This window comes from Sphaerodactylus townsendi, linkage group LG01 (assembly GCF_021028975.2).
Source record: "Sphaerodactylus townsendi isolate TG3544 linkage group LG01, MPM_Stown_v2.3, whole genome shotgun sequence".
Lineage (NCBI taxonomy): Eukaryota > Metazoa > Chordata > Lepidosauria > Squamata > Sphaerodactylidae > Sphaerodactylus > Sphaerodactylus townsendi.
Window position 1 is genome coordinate 108,876,244 of NC_059425.1, and position 22,818 is coordinate 108,899,061.

The 22,818-nt window shown below is 42.2% G+C and overlaps 1 protein-coding gene and 1 pseudogene across 9 annotated transcripts in view; both read right to left on the bottom strand.

The window, feature by feature from the left end:
* Positions 1 to 22,818, bottom strand: part of EYA4 (EYA transcriptional coactivator and phosphatase 4) — a 161,971-nt gene that overhangs the window by 50,339 nt on the left and 88,814 nt on the right. For 8 of the 9 annotated variants that reach the window (XM_048490404.1, XM_048490378.1, XM_048490342.1 and 5 more), the window contains 3 exons: positions 21,039 to 21,163; positions 15,582 to 15,650; positions 10,446 to 10,538 (listed from right to left, as the gene is read on the bottom strand). In XM_048490404.1, the coding sequence (XP_048346361.1) occupies positions 10,446 to 10,538; positions 15,582 to 15,650; positions 21,039 to 21,163 (287 nt within the window). The remainder of the gene's footprint in view (positions 1 to 10,445; positions 10,539 to 15,581; positions 15,651 to 21,038; positions 21,164 to 22,818) is intronic. The other variant, XM_048490387.1, reaches the window with a different exon arrangement.
* On the bottom strand, positions 8,054 to 9,749 carry LOC125429361 (annotated as a pseudogene).

The following is a 22,818-nucleotide window of genomic DNA, read 5'->3' on the forward strand; positions in this document are numbered from 1 at the left end:
CTGCAACAGGGCTGCCCCAAGTGCTTTGTCCGAGGCGTCCCGCGTGAACCTGGCACAAACGAGGAGGGAATCTGGGGTCAGGGGTGCTTTTAGGGATGGGTTACGATTGAGTAAAACGCATGAATTTTAATAGTTGAAAGGCTGTTTGACATTCCTCCAGACCAGAAAAGGGGGGCCCCGGGCTTGGCGGACGAAAGTGAATCTTTACCCTTAGTGCGTAAGAGGTCTGTGAGAGGGAGAGTCAGTTCAGCAAATTGGGGTATAAAATCACGATAGAAATTAGGCAAAACCAAGAAACGCTTGGAGTTCTTTGCGGTTGGCGGGGGCAGGCCATTGGAGGGACTTCAAGGTCGAATTTTATGCAGGATCCATTTTTAAGCCCTCGGGCTGTGATCCGGTAACCCAAATAGTCAATGGAGGTCTGATGAAAGCAGCACTTGGAGAGTTTGGCAAAGAGAGAGTTGTCAAGCAAGCGTTTTAATACCTCTCGAACCAATATTTCATGCTCTTCTATAGTTTGCGAGTAAATTAAAACGTCATCTAAGTATACAACAACTCCCTTGTACAGTAAATCATGGAGAACTTCGTTGATAAGGGCCATTCAAGCTCCGGGGGCCCCACTTAACCCGAATGGCATTATTAAATATTCAAACTGTCCAAACTTTGTGTTAAACGCAGTCAGGTGTTCATATCCTTCAGCAATTCTGACTCTGTAGTAAGCTTCTCTCAAGTCCAATTTAGTAAAAATGCGTCCTTTGCCGAGTGCATCTAAAAGGTCCTTGATCAAAGGCAAAGGATATTTATTGGACAGGGAGACCGCATTGAGACCTCGATAATCTGTGCAAAGCCGTAAAGACCCATCTTTCTTTTTGACAAACAAAACGGGAGCAGCGTGTGTGTGTTTGGTAGCTCGCCGTATGAAACCGCGAGCAAGGTTCTTGTCTAAGAAGGCACGAAGTTCCTTCTCCTCATTGGGACTCATGCGGTAGATTCTACCCTTGGGTAGTTGCGCCCCTGGTTGTATGACAATTTTACAGTCAGTGTCTCTGTGGGGTGGCAACTGATCGCATTCCTGCTCCTGAAAAACTCTGGCTAGATCCTGATATGCAGGTGGGATGTCAATAGAATCGGGAGCAATCACTGAGGAAGCCAGAGAGAGGGGTGTGTCAGGAGACGTTGGGTTTTCTTCCCAATTCATGTGTTCACCGCAGGGAGGGTCAGTGAATTCTAGGATCCTTTCTTTCCAAATGAATTTTGGTTCATGTAACAACAACCAAGGCATGCCCAAAACTATGGAGTGTTTGGCCACTGGCGCCAAAATGAAACTAATTTTCTCCCAATGGTCGGCGCAACGGAGGAGAACCGGCTGTGTTTTGAACTGGGCCGGTCCTTCGTTTCCGAGGGGGCTGCCGTCCATTTGGGTAAATGGTATGGGCTTAGCCAGGGGAATTCGGTCCAGACCTAGCTCCTCTGCCACTTGGGGCCGCATTAAGCAGTGGGAGCAGCCGGAATCCACAAGGGCTGAGGCTATAATGCGAGTGTGTTTAGCGGGGTTGGCCAGAAATGCTTGAACAGTAATGGGAGCGCTGCCTTCACTCACCGCGTCAGGAGTCGGGCCCATGTCCATGGGGGCTGAAGAAAGACAAACAGCTGCTTCCCCCTCCTCTGGAGTCAGCTTCTTCGGTCACCGCTTTAGAGGAGCCAGTGGAGGCGGCCCTGACCTGCGTGGTGGTTTGGCAGACGGAGGCGCGGAGCTGGAGCGGTTGGTTTTTGCTTCTTGGGACAGTTGGCGGCTAGATGACCTGGCCCTCCGCAGTAAAGACACAACCCAAGTCGGCGACGGCGTTCAGAGGTGGTTTCGGTAGGAGCGGCTGGGCTTGATTTGGTGGACACAGTAGTGGTTTTAGGGCGTGGGCGGCCTCCTTGACGAGCGTATTCCAAACGAGACGCCACCTGAGACCCCAACTGGATCCAATCTGCAATGGTACGAGGAACCCGAATTAAAAACACCGCTTTCACGTAGCTTGCTATCCACAGCATCCGAGAAGTATTCGCATTTCATGCGTTCAGGCCACTCAAGAGGAAGTCAAGCAGCCGCCGCATGAAATTCACGGACAAATTCTGCAAACGGGCGGTTGCCTTGCTGGATGGTTTTGATGGTGCGGATAGCTTCATTCTCGGCGCCTGGATCTTGAAAGCGCGCTCTCAAAGCTTGGAGGAATGCGGGCACTGTGCGAGAGTCCTCATCCTGCAAATCCAAAACAGTCACGAACCAGTCGGCCGCCGCCCCATCTAGGACTGAGCCGATGTCCCGTATTTTTTCGCGTTCAGACCGGTATAGATCATCATAGTCTTCCAAGTGGGCATTGAGTTGCAAGATGAAGTAGGGAAGTTTGGAAGCGGTCCCATCAAAACGGGCTGGTATCGGGGGCCGAAAGTAGCCCCGTTCGACGGCTCTTGGTGCCTGCTGGGGAGGTGGTTGCGCTGGTTGAGCAGGTTGGGCAGGCAGCTGTTGTACGGGGGGGGCCGGAATCGGGGGCGCTGGCGGTGCCACTGGCGTTTGGGTGGCAGGACCCAGATACGTGGCCCCCCTGGCACCGGCATGATCAGTAACAGCATAGGTTCCAACTTGGGGCCCCCTGGTCTGCTGCCTCCTTAGTTCCCTCTCCAAAGCAGCCAGCTCCCTCTCCTTGCGAGTCAATGCATCTTGGTGCGCATGCAAAGCAGCTTTTTCTCGCTCTAATTTAACCAGTTCGTCCCGTTTAAGGGCTTCAGTGAGTTCACTTTGCGTGCGCAGAGCCTGAACGCTTACGCGTTGCCGTTGTAAATCCAGTCTGGACTGTTCCAGGACTTTTATCATGGACTGACAGATTCTGGGCATATTGCCGTTGGAGCGCGTCTTTGGCACGGTCCAACCTCGAGCTGGACTTCTTTGCGTTGCTGTTCCCGGTCCCTCTGCAGGGTTTCGCGCTCTTGCTGCAACTGTGCCCGTTCCTCCTCCCATAGCTGGCGTTCACGGTTCCATGCCGCTTGGGCATCTCGAAGTCGCCCCACTTCCTCATCCCAGTCTTCTCTCGATGGGAGAGGAAACCGGTCCGGCTGGGAATGCAGGCTTTCTTCAGACTCTTCGTCGTCAGGAAGCGAGCCCTCGGAGACACCATAGCCGCCGTAGCCACCGGTGGCTCCTCGAGGCACCTCAGGTGCGGTCGCCGGACCGGGATGGGGGGGGTCCGATTGGGAAGCGATACGGATACCCCTCCCAATTCCAGGTTGAGTCCCGGTGTCCTTTGGACGGGCCCCAGTGCTGTGCCACGGTGGTTCCTTGGGAGCATCACCAAAATACGAGTCCAGGAATCGTTCAATGGACTCCTGGGTTGCCGCATGAAAGGTGGTCAAGCCCGTCTCCTCCATGACAGGTTGCATCTGAGGTTTGTAATCCACACGAAAACGGGTAGAAATCGATCCACAGGCGCCGATCCATGGACAGCGCCCCAAACGACTCCATGGAAGTCCCCATCGTCGTCGCCACGTCCCTCGTTCCAACGGAGTAAAGGAAGACTCGCGCCTATACGAGGACGGGAAATAGCCACCAGCGAGGCCCGTTCTCCGTCCGGTCTCGCGAGGGCCGGAAGGGAAAGGTCGGAGCCCTCTTTGGGGGCTACCGCACCTTCCGCAGTAACATTCAACCTCTCCATCGCAAGACAAGAGGTCCACTGCACAAGAATATAGATGAATTAAGATTCCTGCCACAATGTAAGGAATTCCATAGACGCAGAAATAAAAGGCTTTGGGAGTAAAAGTCCATTTATTAAGACATCTTAGAAAGCTCAAGTACACGCAGTGGCAGGAATGACACTTCCCGCCAGAAGCACTGGTTATAATACCATTCACCCCATCCCCCCTTCTTGCTTCCCATGGGAACGGAGACTTCATCTCCCGCGCAAAGATAAAGTCTCCGCCGATGCATCTGGCCCATCGCCCGGGCTGTGGAATGCACTCAAGGTTACTTCACCATCAACACCATTGAATCCTTTACAAGTACAAAGAGTAGCTGTATTTTTCTGACCAAATCTAAACAATGATTATCATATCCTATTCAAAATCACTGAAGACCTCTAGCCTGGACTGATTCCAAAAATTTCAAAGTTTCTCTTTAATCTAACCATTTGTCTTTAGTAAGACAGATATGTTCCAAATATATGAACCTGAAAATGTTGAATGCAACCATTTGGAGCAAATCTATACTAGGCACACTTATAGAGTGTCTTTATTAGGCCATCTGCTGTTCATTCACTTCTGAAAAAAAATAAAGCAATACACAGAGTAGCAGTGGGATTTATTTAGTCTAATTGATCGTATTTCTACTCCAAAGTAAACTTTTCTTCATTATGCTATAATGGTACTAGCCTCCAGCGTGGTGTAGTGGTTAAGAGTAGATGGATTCTAATCTGGAAAACTGGGTTTGATTTCCCTCCTCCATCTGAGTGGCAGAGGCTTATCTGGTGAACCACTCCTTCATTCCTGCTGGGTGACCTTGGGCTAGTCACAGTTCTTTGGAACTCTCTCAGCCCCACTTACCTCACAAGGTGTCTGTTGTGGGGAGAGGAAGGGCAAGGAGCTTGTAAGCTTCCTTACAGTCTCCTTACAGGTGGGGTATAAATCTAAAACTACTCTTTTTTTCCTTCTCCTTCTTCCAGAATTGCACTATGTAACAAATAGGCTAGGATTGTTTAAGGCTAGCAGTTCTTCACTATTTTGTGAAACGTACTGTCACCAAAATCCAAAGGATCATACACTCAATTTCATATGCTGAAGATCCCTTTAGTTTCTCAAAGAGTGTTTTTCAAAGTCACATCAAGAGTTTCTAGAATTCACAGCAGATTCAAACACAAGTTCTAGTGTGGAATGATACATCAAAAATCTGATGGGTGAGTTCAAGATGTTGATCTCAGTTTGGAGATGTTTATGGTCAACTTCAATAAATATCTTTACCAATACTGCAGAACTGTTAGGTTTTTAAAAAAATACTGAACATGCTAACATCACGTAATAATACAGCAATTAATATTCAAGCATCTACTTCAATTCATTGGCTTAACCCAGGGAGTCCATAACCTTTGTGAGCCTGTGAGCTCTTTGCAATTCTGACATAGCATAGTGGACTGACATAGCATAGCAAAATGGCTGCCGCAGAAGGCGGAATCAGCCGCAGAATTGTTGCTGCGCTTATGAAAATCCTTGCGCTATAGAGACAGCTGCTGCCAAAACAGCATTTTTAACAATCTAAACAGCCAATCAAATCTCAATTGGCCAATAGTTTTATTTGTCCCCACCCACTTTTTACAAACAATTGGCAGGCACCAGGAGAGGTTTTGGTGGGCACCATGGTACCCACAGGTACCAGGCTGGAAACCCTGGCATAGCCCATACACCAGACCCATCACAACATTTCAAATATAGGTCTCGCAGTAAAGGCTTGCTCAAACTAGAAGTTTGTAAGATTCTTAGACTGCCTCAGAATTAAAGCACTGAGATCAAACATAGCATGTGAGGAAAACCTCAGGGCCTACTCCAACAATTTAATCAAGTGCCACAATTAAATCAACTCTTTGCAGCAGTTTTGATCCCACATTAATCCTACACAATAGGTGTATCTATTCTGTCCTGATCTTGCTGTTAACTTTGTTTTGATTAAAAAATATTGTCTACATAAGTTTATATTTCATTCTAAAAAGCTGATGAGTGATTTTGTAGCAAACTAAACTTAATTTCTTAAATATTTTGAATTTTATATTGAGCATTTATTTCAGATGTTATTCAACGTTACCGTATATACTCGAGTATAAGTCGACCAGAATATAAGTCGAGGCACCTAATTTTGCCCCCCAAAATTGGGAAAACTTATTGACTCGAGTATAAGTCTCGGGTGGGAAATGCAGCAGTCAGCTTCCCCTGCCCACTTCCATTTGAGGCCCCGCGGGGTCTCCAATGGAGGTGGGCAGGGGCTCTCTGCACTGGGCTTGGATCCAGGCTGGATCTGAGCACATGCATGGTGCAGCCTGGCCCGTTTCCCCTCCCCACCTCCATCCAAGGCCCCACAGGGTCTCCGATGGAGGTGGGCAGGGGATCTCTGCACCCTGCTCCTCACTCCCCCTGCCATAACAGCTAGAGTGAGGCTTCTGCAAGACTTTGGCAGCCCCCTCGCTTCCCGACATGGCAGGGGGAAGCAAGGCAGAGGTGTAGGAAGGGGAACCAGAGCCTGGGGCAAAATGGTGCCCAGACCTGTCTGCAGTGCCCCCCCCCTATTATTAATCTGCATATTTAGCAATGGCTCATGGGTATGCTGTAAAAAAATTAAAATTCATTTTTAATTTTAGTTATATACCTTGCCCATCCCAAAAGGGCTCAGGGCAACAACAACACATTAAACCTACATTACAGGTAAAAATTATAATTTTAAAAATACTCACCATAACTTTAAAGATAGCCCAAAGGCAGGACCTGTCTGCTACAAACACACCTTTATTAACATATAGAGCCAGTATGGCTCTGTGTAGCCAGGGCTTCTGGAGCACTTGCACTCATGCTCAGCCTGGCAGGGGTGTATGGCCATGTTGGGCCATTTTGTGCCCCCCACATGGTGATGCCCAGTAGCTATGCCACTGGAGTGGACCCTCTCCTCTCTTTTTGCAGGGGGTCCTTCAAAGCCTCCCTCTCTTGTTGCCATGGTGGGAAGAGAGGGGACTGTCCGGGCTGTCAAAGCCTTGGCTCGGGTATAAGTTGAGGAGGGCTTTTTCAGCACAAAAAATGTGCTGAAAAAGTCGACTTATATTTGAGTATATATGGTATTTGTGTTAGTAAAGCTACAAACAATTTACTGCCTCAGTTTTCATTGGCATCACAGTTTAATAACCTTTGACAAATTAGGAAATAATTTATAAAACAAAGAAGAGTGGGATGTTTTATACTGAGACAGACCAGAGGTTCTACCTAATCTGACGGCAGCAACTCTCCAGTGTTTCAACTGATTTTCTAGTTCTTCTAGTCAAGAAGATACATGTCAAAGATTTTAGTTGGGTTAATAAATATGTAGTCTAACAATGAGATATGACCCCTTCCCTGACTGGAAATACAGAGTAGTTAATATCTGTTAAGTTAACTGATTTTCATTGTTCCTCAATATGTAAAGTGTTGTTTTTTTAACTGAACTGGATTCTGTGATCCACAGATAAGAGGATCATGGATCTTTCTGATATTCTCCTAATCTCAGCATGCATTCCAGCCATGGGAAAGGTGATTTCTGGGGGTGGAGAACTGATGTGGACTTGCAGCTATATAGGTCTGGATACTGCAGTGGGTAAATAGTGAAATTTCCCCTTTCCTCCTCTTCTTTCAGTAGAACTGTGCTGATGGAGGAGGAGGAGGAGGAGGAGGAGGAGGAGTTTGGATTTATATCCCCCCTTTCTCTCCTGCAGGAGGCTCAAAGGGGCTTACAATCTCCTTGCCCTTCTCCCCTCACAACAAACACCCTGTGAGGTAGGTGGGGCTGAGAGAGCTCCGAGAAGCTGTGACTAGCCCAAGGTCACCCAGCTGGCATGTGTGGGAGTGTACAGGCTAATCTGAATTGCCCAGATAAGCCTCCACAGCTCAGGCGGCAGAGCTGGGAATCAAACCCAGTTCCTCCAGATTAGATACACGAGCTCTTAACCTCCTACGCCACTGGAAGAAGGAGAAAGGGTGATTTGGTCCTCTTCCCCCTCCCACTACACAGCCTATCAACCAGCATGGCCATTCTGAACCAAACAAAGTGAAAGGAGGATTAAGAAACTCAGCAGTAAGCTAGATCTAGTAATGAAAGTTCAGCAGCAAAGCAGAGGTCTGGAGAGAGCCTTGACCAATCTAGCTGTGCTGAAATCTACGTAAGTTTCTAAAAAAATCCCAAGAAGACACCAATAGCACTGTCCTGTAGTGTCCTTTTTTCCCCATTTGGGTGGTGTTACTAACAGGAGCCTTTTCTGTGTGTTGAACTGAGAAGACACTGAGGTAACTGTCCCTAATTGCCTGGATCAGTCAGGTCCAAGTTAGAAGCAAACAGTGCCACCAGCTCCTCCTTCTAATGTGTGATACTCCTCTTCATAATGTCCATACAGGGCTCATAATGTCCATACAAGGCTCTCAAATGCTTGTACATCCATAACTAAACATTTGACCTCCACAACAGCAGAGGCACAGGCAGCTCTCGATTTGTTTGTAACAAGTGCAAGCTCTCCAAAATATTGTCCTTTTTGACACCAAGCAATTTCCAGCTCCTGGTTTGCATCCTTATTTGTGAAAGTCTTGCTTTTAGTCAAGATTTTTACTGCCCCAGATGCTACAATGTAAAAGCTGTCTGCCTTGGTCGATTCCCCACCAGAAAATTCTATCTAGATTAAGCCAAGTTCGTCAAGAAACCACACCTTTTAATCGGGGTTTCAACCTCCCCACCACAGCATATATTCAGCGAAGACATGTAGGCTTGGCTCTGATTCCAGAAATGTAGCAGTCCCCAACACCATGCAATCTCCTTTGTGGGTCTCTCCTGATTGGCTGGCGTGCCGTGTTGGGGTGGTATCTTTTTGGGGCGGGAACATGAGATTTGCTCGTTTGCAAGGATAAACGTTTAATTGTTTAGGCGTTTAAGTGGGTTTTCACTCATTTGCAGGATAAACGTTTAAGCGTTTAGGTGTTTAAGCGGGTTTTTGCTCGTTTGGAAGGGTGGATGGTTACTCGTGTAAGTGGTTTTTCCTTATGCTACCCAAAACCCGGAAGAGGCTGCGTGTGCCGCCGAGAGCTGATTGGTTACTAGACTTGCATCATGCTCCATGGCGGGAATTTTAAACACGGATTGGACCCCCCTTCCTCCCCACGAAAGCGTGATAAGGAGAAAAGTTGTACATGCAAGCAGATTCTGCCAGGATGCCGGATAAGGGGGAGAACGAGCGCCAGAAACGGGATGAATCCCTGTTCGTTGCTCAATAATCCCTGGTTATTTCACATGAGCATCACGCGATTAATTGACCATGGGGAATCGACCCTTATCACCCTGAGAAATGATGCACTCCCCATCTTGATACTGCTTCTCCCCTATTACATCAACACTCTTCATGCATTCTGAAGGCTCCAGAGACTTAAGAAGCGGCACCAATTCAATAAATAGTTTGTATGATTTCCTTTCCTTTGCATTGTTTTTCAGTATAATAAAGTATAATTCTTCTGAACGTCACTTGATCCAGTTCCCAAAGGGCTCCTTCTGTTGTAGCAACAATTGTTGCAGTTCTGGGGGTGTTGTACATCAAGGACAGCTCTCCTGGTTTAGGTTTTCGAAAAGGAGGATGTCTTTACATGCTTCCTGCAATCTGCACCTCTGCTCATCTGTTTTGGGATGAACTACCCTTGGTCTTTTTCATCTGAGTTAAATGCACAGACTGATACTCTTCTGTTGAATCTGTCGTGTAAAAGTCGGAATTGGACTCCTTATCGACGGCTTTCCTCTGCTCCTTCTCACCATTGGACTCTGTCTGCATGGGATCTCCATCGAAGATGACCCCTTTGCCCCGGGCTGCCTTCCACAGCTGCTGGTCTTGGGCACCTCTCAGGCAGCCAAAGTACTCTGCAGCAAACTTCAGCAGATCTGGTGGCCAGTGCCACAACACCTCCACCGTGTAGCCCTGCAGCAGCTCCGTCAGCCCCAGCAGGATCTCAATGCCCATCTTGCCACCCAGGGCGCTGTACTCTGCCCTTGGCTATGCAGATCTGTCCACTTGGCAGACGCTATGGCAGACAAGGTGCTGCGGGGACCTCCCACAAAGACTCCCTGCTGTAAATGGTGCTTGTGCCAAGGGGAGCTCGTGCTGCCGCCACTCTCTGGCACGCAAGGAAGAGAATGGAACAACATGGCTATTAATTGATACAGATGTCCTAAGGTTGGAAAGGTCTGCTGGGGGAGGCGAACACCAGAAAGGTTTGCCACCATCTGCACCTTACCGTATCAATGTTTGTTTTCACAAAGGGATGCAAACATTATTATTATTATTATTATTATTTATTCAATTTCTATACCGCCCGATCCCCAAAGGGCTCCGGGCAGTGAACAACATAATATATAAACAATAAAAAGGAGCAAATCCAGTAAAATACAAACATAGGCTCCGTCAATAAAACATCTTAAAATACATAAAAACAGTGGCTAACAATTAGCAAATTAAACAAGAGGCGTCCAGGCTCAATTTAAAAACTCACCCCAAGAAGGGGGGGACGGCAGGCCCCTCAATATGAGGAGCTCTGTTGTATCAGTGCCAAAGCAGGAGCAGTTAACTTAGGAAACATAAACTAATACAGTATTAATACAGATCTCTAATACTTTCACAAACTATTAATATAGTATCATGAGCGCACTATGGCTTTACCTGACCCCGTAAACGTGTCAAGAGATCCATCCCCACTTGTTGTCGTTGTTTCATTATTGTTCATGGGCTCTGTTTTCACTGCAAGAAGAGACACTACATAGAAGAATAAGCAGACGTAAGATTTTATTTCTAAATTTACACTTGAGTTACCATACCAATTATAGCATAAATATTCATATACTGAGAATGTTTAGTACAATCTGAGTGGAATTTACTATTACACAACCACAATTTTAAAATGCATGCATTTAGTCTCCCTTTTTAAAAAAATGATAATTGATATATAATCTAAATCCAGTATTGATTTCAGCCTTGAAGATAAATGGATAACAAAAATATGAATTATTAAAATTAAATTAATTAACCTACATAAATTAACCTATATTTGCTTAAAATACTCTCAAGAACTATGGTTATTCCAAATATACATTTGAAGGTTATATATAAGAAATATGGTGAAAGAAGGACTTTCAGTAATAGTGATACCTGAATTTCCCTTGATTTGTTATTGGTTTGGCAGTTAACAGCAATTGTGAATGCTGGCATGTCTTGCTTTTTTTCCTGGGAATTTTGCATTTATTTGTGAATGTGTGTTGTTATCTGTCCCTTTATTGTAATGATTTTTTTCTCTTAGAAAATCCCTAGTAAATTGATTGCTTGAGTCAAGAACCAGGGTATGGTTTTGCAAATTGCAATTCAATTTTAAAGTTCAAATCACTTCAGTCACCTTGAACCTGACCTTGGTTGAGAAAAGTGGGATAGAAGTCCAATAAATAAGAATAATTATTTTCTAAGCATGTACCAGCACAACAGCTGCCTCTTCTTTGCTTAGTCTAAGAAATCCAGATCATAAAAAATACAGATCAGCACATAAATGTGTAGCATTCTTAATTTGAATAGCAAACTAAAGACCATTGCCAGAGAAAAGATAGCTCTATATTATTTAAGTTATATATTGAGTGTCACCCTCAGTATCTATCTTTGCTGTCTGTTGCCACTAGTTTTTTTCCTATCATCATCATTGAATGTATAGCTGAAAGCTGATACATGTTAGGTTTCCCACTATTTTTGAATTATTTATCACTACTTGAAATTATATTTATCACTACTTGAAATTATAATTCTCTTCTGAAATGAATGAATGATAGTAGGGTCCAAATAACTTTCCCCAAGGTACGTTCTTCCATTGGAAGGATATCACATTTTTTCCAGAACCCTAACTGATCACTAAGAGAACAGGAATTTCCCTAACTACCTGGGTTTATTCCCATAATCAGTAAAAGGACAGTAGCTGGTCCATATAATGGAAACCTAGGGTAACATGTGCCATCGAGTTGTAACCTAGTCATGGCAATACAATGATGTTTCACTTCATGGGTTTTCAAGCAAGAAATCAGCAGAGATGGTCTGCCGTTACCTTCCTCTACAAAATCTTCCTTAGTGGTGTGCCATCCAAATACCAGTCAAGCTTAGCTTCCAAGATGTGACCAAACTGGCTAGTATTGGCTATCAGGATTGCTAAATGGACACTTACTGAATGGTAATATTTCTGTGGGAGGGAAAGCAGCATGGTATATCCCTATCTCACCAGATCTCAAAAGTTAAGCAGGGTTGGTACTTGGAAAGAAGACCACCCAAAGACCAATTTCACCTCATCTTCTCCTCACCCTGCAGTACCCTGCTCTGTATTCTGCTTGGGTCCCTTTGGGTGTGAAGTTAGAAGGCTCTGCAGGAACATCAAAGAAAGCAGGAATGTCCATATCCCAAGTATCCATAGTGGCATACAGTATGTTTTCAGTAATCCTATTACTATATTATCTGTTTTATTTAGGGTTGTTGTTCTTTACTCAAACTGTTGCTCATTCAAAAACAGAATTAGTTGAATCAAGATTAAATTTTCTACTAACAGAAGGGGAAGGGTCATTTTCACTAGTCTCTGTTCTGTTTGGTTACTTATATTGTTCTGGAGGCTCCTCTGTCTGCTAGAAGCAGCATTTTCAAGAGATCAGTGGGCTGCTATGTCTGAATCCACCCCAATGTATGAAATAACCTTCAATAAGCCCATACCATGTTGTGACTGATGTATTTTCAATGTTCTTTACAAGCTGAATAAACTTATAGTGTTTCATTCCAATTCACCTATCCCTTAACAAAAGGGACTGTGAACAAGGGACTGTGAGCAAGCTTAAAAGGCTACAAATACACCATCATTTTGTGAACCGTTCTGATTTTTATATAATCCCCCTCCACATATAGACTCCACATAGTATAATTCCATATATATTTCACACACACACACACACACACACACACACACACACACACACACACACACACACACACACACACACACACACACGTATATGTTATATGTGTATATATATATATGTATATGTGTGTGTGTGTATATATGTATGTGTATATATGTGTGTGTGTATATATGTGTGTGTGTGTGTGTGTGTGTGTGTGTGTGTGTATGTATGTGTGTGTGTATATTTCACAATTCATATATATATTTTCACAATTCATATATATATATATATTTCACAAATGCCAAACACGATACCAGCAATTCAGTTTTACTCACAATGGAAGCCTGATAGAAGGAATAACAAATCCACTGGTGAATAATCTATTACCATTTGGAATCTGAGCAGGTCATAGACTTTTAATTGAAGTGTTTTCGCCCTTCTGAGATACTGTTTTCCTGTGCTTTTTTTTTACTATAATGTATAAGTGTAATTGAGAGATTTATTATTGTATTTTACTACTGTGTTTATTACAAACCACTTTGAATCATATATAGGTGAATAAATAAAGCCTCCTACACACTTTTTAAACCCTTAAGATGAACAGTCCCATTCCTCTTTTCCATTATGAGGCTATCCTCCCCCTCTAGGCTAAGAGATTTAGTGCTAAGAGGTGAAGTCGTATCTTTTTAATATGTTTTTATATATTTCAGTGTTATTGTATGGCTGGAGTTAGTGTGATTGTTACAGAGTAGTATTGGGCCCCCCCCCCAGCCCAGTTGTAGCTAGGCACCTGACATATTTCCTACAGTTTCCTAATCCATTACAATGAAAAAAAATGACAAGCTGCCTTAATGTACAACTGAATCATACAGAATAAATCCAGATATTACATTTTGCCACTTAAACATCACAAGCAAGGATTTTTCAACACAAGAAACATGCCATGCATGGGGTGCTGCCATAATGTAGTGGGTGGGATGCTGGGGTTGGAAATAAGATCGGGTTAAAATCTCTGTTCAATCAGTGGCAATCAGTAGATGTTATTGGGCAGGCTTCTGTCTCTCAAGACTATGATCCCACACATATTTACATATGGATCCTCCAGGATATTTCTTAGAAGCGGAATTTCAACCAGACCGATTACAAAAGTAGGATCAAATCAGACAAGGTCTATGTCTAACCTATGTCTAACCTGTCCATGCATCAAAAGTGGTGTGGAAAATAACTGCATCAAATAAAAACACAAACAAACTACAATTTTTGAATTGGACTATGACTTATAAGGTTTGTGCTTGTTTCAAGGCTACTTAAGTCTACTCAGACTGGATTGTTAAACAGGGCTACTAGTTTAAATGCGGTACCAGGCTATGTTATGCCTGGAAATAGCATTCCTCTGGAGAGTTCTCTTCCTTCTCATTGTGATACATAACATGTATTTTTTTCCATCTACAGTATATTAAATATTACAATAGAGCATTTTGGTCTTAAGCTTAAGTTGTTACATCATTAAATGCAACATAACTTAGGAATTATTGATTTGTCAATTTGATACCTCTGCCTATAAATTAATGATCTACATATTAATTCCATTGGGAGAATTTAGTTAAATAAAACCAGAATTACAGTGAAACATGTCATAACATTTTTAAAGAAAAAAAAGACAACTATATGGGCTCAGTATATTAAAAAAATCTTGTCTGATCTAGTACCTAAAATATACTTAAGTGGATCATTACACTGAACCTAAATCATCCGATTGACACAGACTTCATTGAATTACATCTTCACTGCATGCTGCCATAAAATTTATTCATTGTGCATATTTCTTTAGAACTACATTCTATAAGGACAATAATGTACAGGCTTATACAAAGGCAATCATTTCAATGGGAAAATTTTGGTGAATTTCTCTTGCTGCTTCAGTAGTACTAGACTGATCTTGGATCTGTAATTTGGTAACTACAGCAACATAAATAGAAATGATCTTGTAATAATGTTCCTGCATCCAAAGTGCTGTTTGCTTCTTAAAAAAACAAACATAAACGGAACATATTCGCACTGAAAGGAAGCTTCCCAGTGCTTAAAGAAATATAGTCAGCTACTTCAACAGTTCTGCTCAAAAGCAACCCAACAGTTCATTATGGATCAAACTATGCAATACTGGTCATGGTGTGCCACAAGAAAGAATGAACTGTAAAACAAGTATCTTCATGTGATACAAAAAGCCACCAGGTTCTATAGGGAAAGGTCCTTATAGGGCTACACTGTGGTGTAGATATAAAAGGCAACTGGAAAAGAACAAGAGAAGCTATGCATTATATCTATTTATTTGCATCACTTATAGCTAGAGTTTCCTTAAGATAGTTGGCCAGAGGTATGCTTTTACCACTACCTTTATGGCAGTGGGAATGTAATAATTTAGTTATTATTTGACACATTCTGTCTGCCTGCTGGAATAAAAAAACTTTTCCATAGGAACATTCTTCACTGGACAAATGTTGGACTTGAGGTACAAATATATGCTTGAATAATTATAACAAAGTTTATTTATTTTGTATCTGGACAAGCATATGAGACAACTACTATGTGAACAACTCTACTAGTAAATAAAAATCATTATACAACAAGCCAAATAGTCTAAAGTTTTGTACGGCTGAACCTTTTTGTTTAATGTAATTTGCAGATCTAGGTTTATACATAGATAATATATTATATGGTAAATATTACAATGTCAAAATGTTTTCTCTAGTAACATTAGGAGTTCAGAGAAGCAGGACAATGTCTTTGGGGGACAAATCAAAAGGGACAAATCAAACCGTTATGAATTCAACACAGCAACCAAGAAGCCAGTCACACCCATGCACTATACCAGGATCGCTCCTACTTGTTGCAGAAGAGGGAGTGCTGCAACTCAGCAACCAGTCTGCAGTGTTTAAAACAGTCATGTTGTCTCCTGAGAATTGGAATGGTATACAGGGCTTCATTGTCTGCATATCTGCTTAATGTACAGGAATATCTTTCATTGCAAAAGGAAGAATTAAAACATTTCACGAGAATTTTTTTTTATGGACTAAGGAGGGTATATCATCACATAAAGTTTAAGAGCTGTTCTTACTTGTGTGATGCCTCCTGTCCCACTGAAGGGCCTACATGGGCTACATATTCAGTAACAGGTTTTGGATACCATGCCACAAAAAGTAAGTTTCACTGCAGTAATATCTGGAAGAATGTTATCTAAAACAGGTGCATTTGCCCATTTAAATGCTTTTATGCTATGGGATAGGTACACAGATGACATTTGCATGGGAAAACCCATCCATACTCCAGATGATACTGGTAAACAGCTACATATACAGATGAAGTTGTACAAAACTGTGTGCCACGCACATAACTAGTCATTCATACTATGCAAATCAGAATAAACCCTGTAGTCAAAAACCTGGATTAGACACTGTTATTTTACTTTTCAATTTCAGATACCAAGTGTAAATCAATTTCAAAATTTTCTTATTGTTTTCTTTATGTAAAAAATCTCTTTGGGGCTGATTTTCTAACGGACACTTATATGGTGTTAACAGGAAGAAGCTTACAAGGCAGTGGAAGATGATTACAAGTTTCTCATGAGATCCATTATTCAATCTTTCACATCTTCTCCTAAAAAGATTCTGAGATAGGACTGGGAAATAAACAGTCATCCATAGCATAATAGCAAGCTAGGTGGACCAATGGTTTGACTCAGTATAAGTTATAGGAAGGTCCCCACAACAAAACAAAACTACAAAACCCATGGATAACATGAAAAAAATTCAATATGAATAACACATCACACAAGATGAAGTCATGAAGACACAATTGAAGTCATGAAGACACAATTGAGCAGTGAAGGGAAAAAGTAAAAAGAATTACACAGTTATTTCTGAGGATCATAAGAGATTTCTGCATTCAGTTGCACAAATAATCTTTAAAAGAATATTGCCTTTGGGCAGACAGCTTTGTAAATATTTTTGATACAGTAGTCTTTTAAAATATGATACTATCAGGATTTTTATTAATTGTTAAAGTCTACATACACAATTAATATATAAACAAGTTATTTTTGACAGCAATGCATATTTGTCTTTGTTCATATTTTATAGTTTTACCATGTCAAATCAATTCAAATAACCTTTATTGGCAGAGATTGTTTTACCATATTAATTATGATCTTTAAGAGATATATCCATTATTATATGGTTTCAAATTATCTTTAAGTTCTGTGGTTTTGTTTTTGTTTTGATCAATAAAAAACAGCAGACATGTTCATATGTAGACACCCAAAAATACTGATTAAATTGGATGCTAGGATTTCCTATATTTTATGTTTAAGTTTCAATATTCCTTTAATAAAGGTAAATTAAATGGACAAAACAAATGGTAGAACCACCATTGGATACTCACTGAGAAGGGTCTTCCTTCTCTGAGTGTAAAGAGTGTTTTCCACTTTCTAGTCAGGGAATCAGGATTAGAATTTGTTTCACTCCCTGTTGAGTTAGAACTTGCCCCTTGTCTTCTATTTCTGGTACTCATGACAGCAGTCAAATATTAGCTAAATTAGTCTTACAAATATAATCATTAACAAGAGGCAACAACCCAATAAACATCAGTGAACAGTGAGAATAATGGAAATAACATGGAGTGAAGTTAGAAACCGTTGAAAATTTATCTCAAACTATCTTATCTATGCCTAGTTGCCTGCAAAAAACATGGGAAAAATGATGAATTGGGATGGATAGATGTCCTCCTTATGATCAGAGACGAAAGACTCTTCTCGATGAATATCCAGTGGTCATACTTTCTCTAGCAAGGGGACATCTTGGTACCTTCCAGAGCAGTGTCCTTAATCCTTGGATGGGACATCATTTTGGTGTTCTTCAATGAACTGAATTGCTCTACCACTGAATGCTGCATCAGCCAAACTATTAGCATTGATCCTATAGTGTCTAACGAAAGTTGGAATAGAGGACAAGGTTGCAGCCCTGCATATCTCTTCCACAGATGCATTTTTAGATAAGGTCGCATTAGTGCTGGATTCTGTATGCCTCCACAGTACAATCTTTTAGATACTTGCTAACTGTATCACTGGAAATCTTGCTTCCCAGCCTGGGCAGAGAAATTGCAATGAATAAAGATTCAGTTCTTCTGAAATGCTGAATTCTCACAATAAAGGCTTTGAGGCAGCTTCTAATATCCAAAGTGTGCAAAAAAAATCTCTTTAGGATGAACAGGATTGAAGTAGAAGGAAGATAAGGTCTGCTAATTGATTTAAAATAAAGCTAACTGATTTAAAATAAAGCTTGTACTGAGGAAAATAGATTAAGTGATCTGATTGGTTGTTGCTTTTGAGTGGCAGCTGCAAGCACCTGTGAGCTTGCCCGGTATCCCATGTTCTGATTGGTTGCTGTTTTTGAGTGGCAGCTTGAATGAACATCAGGCAGGGAGATCAGCCAGCTGGGCGGGAAAAATAAATGAGTTCTGCTCCTGATTGGTTTTTGAACGGCACAGGCACAAGCAGCGTCACAGTGTCTTTTAAAAAGAACCTCCAGACATGCAATTTTTAAAAAATCCTGGGCTAATATCATGGTAAATATCGCTGGGGGACAATGGAGCAGAGTCTGTGCAGCTTTGGGAGCCATGTGGAATACCCGGCTGCACAGGGATATTTTCCATGCTCACCCTGGGATATTTTGACTGTATAAAAACAGCCGTTGGCTCTTTTAATCAAGTGTCTATTGGATTCAGGAAGAAGCTGAAGCATCTTCCTTGCCCACACAATGGATACCCTCGAGACAATGGAAGCCGTGGCCAATGCTCTGATGGACATAGCAACAGCTTTATGAGTTTTCCTGGATAGCTGATCAGCCTTGTGGTCAAGGGGCTCATTGATGTATCATTCTCCATCCTTGGAAAGTAAGGCAGACTGCAGAACCACAACTGGAGCATCAATGAGGTGAACTTGCAGTAACCCAATAGAACAGGCTGGCATAGCCCACAATTTCCTAATAAATCCTGGGAGCTGCCTGATAGCTACAGACATTTCCCAGTCATTTTTAACTGATCTTTAAAAATTGGGGAAAGAGAAAAACCTTTTCAATATTGCTGTGGTGAGGGGAAAACTCCTTGTTCTCCTTGTGCTTTCATTCGTTTCCCATTCTGACCTGTTACTCCCCCACTGGGTGGCCTTTTAGACCTCAAGTTGCAAGACATTTAGTCAACAAATAGTTTAAAAATCTAACCACCTGATGGGACCTGAATTTCTTCTTTCTCTTCATCCTTGGAAAAAAAGTCTCTCTCCTTCCTAGAATCATCATCTCTTTCAGATACTACACCTTTCCTTGCTGCGTGGAAGAATCCTTGCTGGCTGAAACAGGGGGCAGGGCAGCCTTATCAGCGGTCATATCTGCCCAGGAGACCTGTGCCATGGATCCAGCCATGATTGGGGCTTCCAAGTCCTCTTTGGAGAGGAATCTATCACTGACGTCACTGCCTCTGGCTCTTGCCTCCCAACAAAGCTGTAGAAACTGCTTCGCTAATGCCCAAAGAGGGCAAAAAGAGGAGAAAAATGGTGGGTGGGAGTAAAAAACAATAAGAAACATAAAAGAAATAAAAGCAACAAGAAAGGTAAAATCTCAGGCAACTGACGCTAATCACTCTCCCTGGAGGCAGGAAAAGAACTGGGGAAGATGGGATGCACAGTATTTCAACAGGGAGTGAAACACATTCTAATCCTTCCTCCCTGATTAGATAGTGGAAAACACCCAAGAGTACACAAGATGTACTCCTGATCAGAGGGATAAATGTTTTTTTTTTTCAGGCATCCAACCAAGCTGCACTTCAGAACACTACAATCTGGGTCTGGGATAATCACTGAGTTAAAATCCTACAGACTGAAACAAACTTATGAAGTTGTGATTGGCAGTTAATCAACTGTCCTGTTAGATCTCAAAAACTAAACAGGGTTGTCCCTGGTTGGTGAGAGACCACCAAGGAAGTCCAAAGCCATGACACAGATGCAGGCAATGGCAAGCCATCTCTGAAAGTTTCTTGCCTTGAAAACCCCACAGAGGCATCATCAATCAGCTATAATTTGATGACCAAAAATAAAGTTTATCAAATGTTGGCTGACCAGACAAGAACATCTGCTTAATCATTGCCAATCCTGTAACATATAGTGCTTTTCTCCATTTGAATTTTCAGGCTGGCATTGGGAGTTTTCATGTTCAGTATCAGTCTATGTAAGGAGCATACCACAATGCTACAAAACTCTTCGAGCTGAAAAATCACATGGAACATGCTGGTATACATTAAAACAAAGGAGCAAATCACCATATATGGCCAATGACCCTTCTCCTGGTTATCGTTTCATGCCACTTCAGAAGGCTTCCCAAGCCCCAGAAGCCACTTTTTGGAGAATGAAAGAAGGAAGAACTGGGGAACATCTATTCCATCGTTTGATGATCCTTTGAATCCAGTCCTTCATGGAATCCAGTCCTGCTTTTACATGGAATTTTAATGGTCTCCCATGCAGATATCTGATTAGACTTGTACATGTTTAATTTCAGTAATTTTATAGCAGGTGATGTCACTGGGCCCAAAGCTGCAGACTTCACCAATAACTGTTTTTTAAATGTTGCTGCACGCAAGTCTTTGTGAGTGCTGACCAAAGATTAAACTTACTTGCACAGACATAAAAGTAATAAGATTTGGGGATCTTTAAGTTAGTGCAGTTAAGGCAGGCACAAGAGGCTATTGGCTGGGCAGTAAAATGGGAAAAAAAGGAATGGAAAATTTATGATGCAGGTCAATCCAAGAACAATGGAACTAGTATGCAGACATAGTGAAGGTGAGTCTGGTACTGGTAGAGGTAGAAGAACAGAGGTATGGTCTGTTGAAGCAACCCAAGAATATATAGAAAAGAACAGGGCAATTTTAGAAGCTAATGGATTGTCAGTAAGCAAGACTAGTTCTTTCCCCAATACCTCCTAGCTTACAAATAATTGTATGATGTTACCTTATGTCACATTATTGGTCCATCTAGCTAACTACTGTCTATTCTTAACAGCAACCTTCTAGAGACTCAGCCACGAAAAGGCCTTTTCCAACACTTGCAGCTCTATCTATTTCAACTGACAATATCAGAGACCAAAACTCGAATCTTCTGCTAGGAATAATTTTCTTCATAGTCCTGTACATAGTTTACTATTCCTTCTTATCATCTTTTCAAATATCAACTATAGCCATAATGAACTAGTTCATTTCTAAAATGCCAGAGATTTTACATTTAAAGAGTTAGGTCTTCACTTACCGCCAGTTCCATTTGTTGTAATAGTTGTGCTGCTAAGATTAGACTTGTCCAATTTAGAGCTACCTGGTGTTTCACTGCTTCCCACAAGATTATGAGGACTTGCTAGATCCTGCATTTCCATAGATCTATTCGAGGAAAAAAATACCATTACCAATATACTCTTTGTATTATAGAAGTAGATGCAGATCTGAGTCATCTGTTATATGTATCTTCAAAATGAAAATAAATGCTTTATAATATTCAGGAAATTGTAAAGAACAATACAATTTTACAGTTAGTCTCATATTTTGAGATGAATTTGTAGGAAACTAGAACTCCCAACAAAGTCACAAAGGGAACAGCTACAGTATTCAATTCAATCATATTCTTTCACAGCACAGTGAGCAATCCTAGAGCTATAACATCTCCTGGAACATCAGAAGATTTTCTGGTAAATGCCTCCTGGATTACACACTATAATTTGCAATGCAATGAATAGACTTTGAATTCTGCACTCAGGGATTCCCAGCAAGGCTACAAAGGATGCTGAGTATACTTCTGAAATCACATGCTTTTTGGTGAATATATACTGACTTTGGATTCTGCTGTTAGAAATACCTAACAATATGCAGACTGGTACCAGTAAGAACTAGTTGGTATTCTTGCGTAAATTAAACAACAGTAATTGACAAAATCCGACAGATAATTTCAGAACTTTTGAACAACACCATCGTAAATAGGAGATGAGCCTGGTGCTTGAAAAACTGAAGTAGCTGTTATTAAAGTACATATTTCAACAGGTATACGGGTGTGGGGTCCTTGGGGGCCCTCAGAACAGCCAGAATACATGTTTGATCATGTATATCTTTTATTCTTCATTCAGATTCAGTTACAGGTGTGAGCTCATATTTCTTGCACACATGATTGCCTTGGCACTTTGGAGTTTCCGGCAGGCCTTCAGCACAGTACCTTGTTCTGTATTCCCCACCCCCACCTGCTCCACACACACCCCTCCCTAGGCAGTAGGTTGCTGCTCCCTCAGTTAGCATTGCTTAGGGCAGTGGTCTGCAACCTGCTGCTCTCCAGATGTTCATGGACTACAATTCCCATCAGCCCCTGCTATGCTGCCAATTGGAATTTAAGGAATTTCAGACTTTTAATTGCGTACTTTGCCTTTCGGGCAGAATTTAAGGAATTTTGGACTGTTAATTGCGTACTTCGCCTTTCGGGTGGAATTTACTTTTAATTGTGTACTTCGCCTTTCGGTTGGAATTAAAGGATTCTAGGACTTTTGGACGCTTGGATTTTCAAACTTAAAATTAAGCGCAGCTCGCGGTTGCCTTTTTCTTACAGGCAACAGCGAAATTATCGAGCACTCAAGTAAATGAACTATTTTGGTACCACGGATCCTTTTTCAAAAGGGGAGGGGAGGACAGAACAAGCTAGCTGTAACACACAAAAAGGGTCCCTAACCGTATGATTGTCCCTGCCGCGCGCAATCCCCCTAGACTAAAGTATGGTTTTCTACCACCCACGGCAGAGATTGCCAGGATACGATCTGTGACTCGCCCACTTGCAATATAGACTGGCTCACTGACAGAGCTAGTGGCCAGCTGTGGGCGTCTTGACGAGGCAGATCAGGAGATAAAGGAAAAACCACCCCAAAATTCCCTTTTTTCTGTCTCTAGACGCGCACACACACAGAGTTCAATAAAGCTCTTGCAGAGGTTTCAAAGCCAATTTCCTACGTCTGTTTCCCAGGGGAGTTGTGCGTCCACTTACTCCTACTGGCGAACCAGGT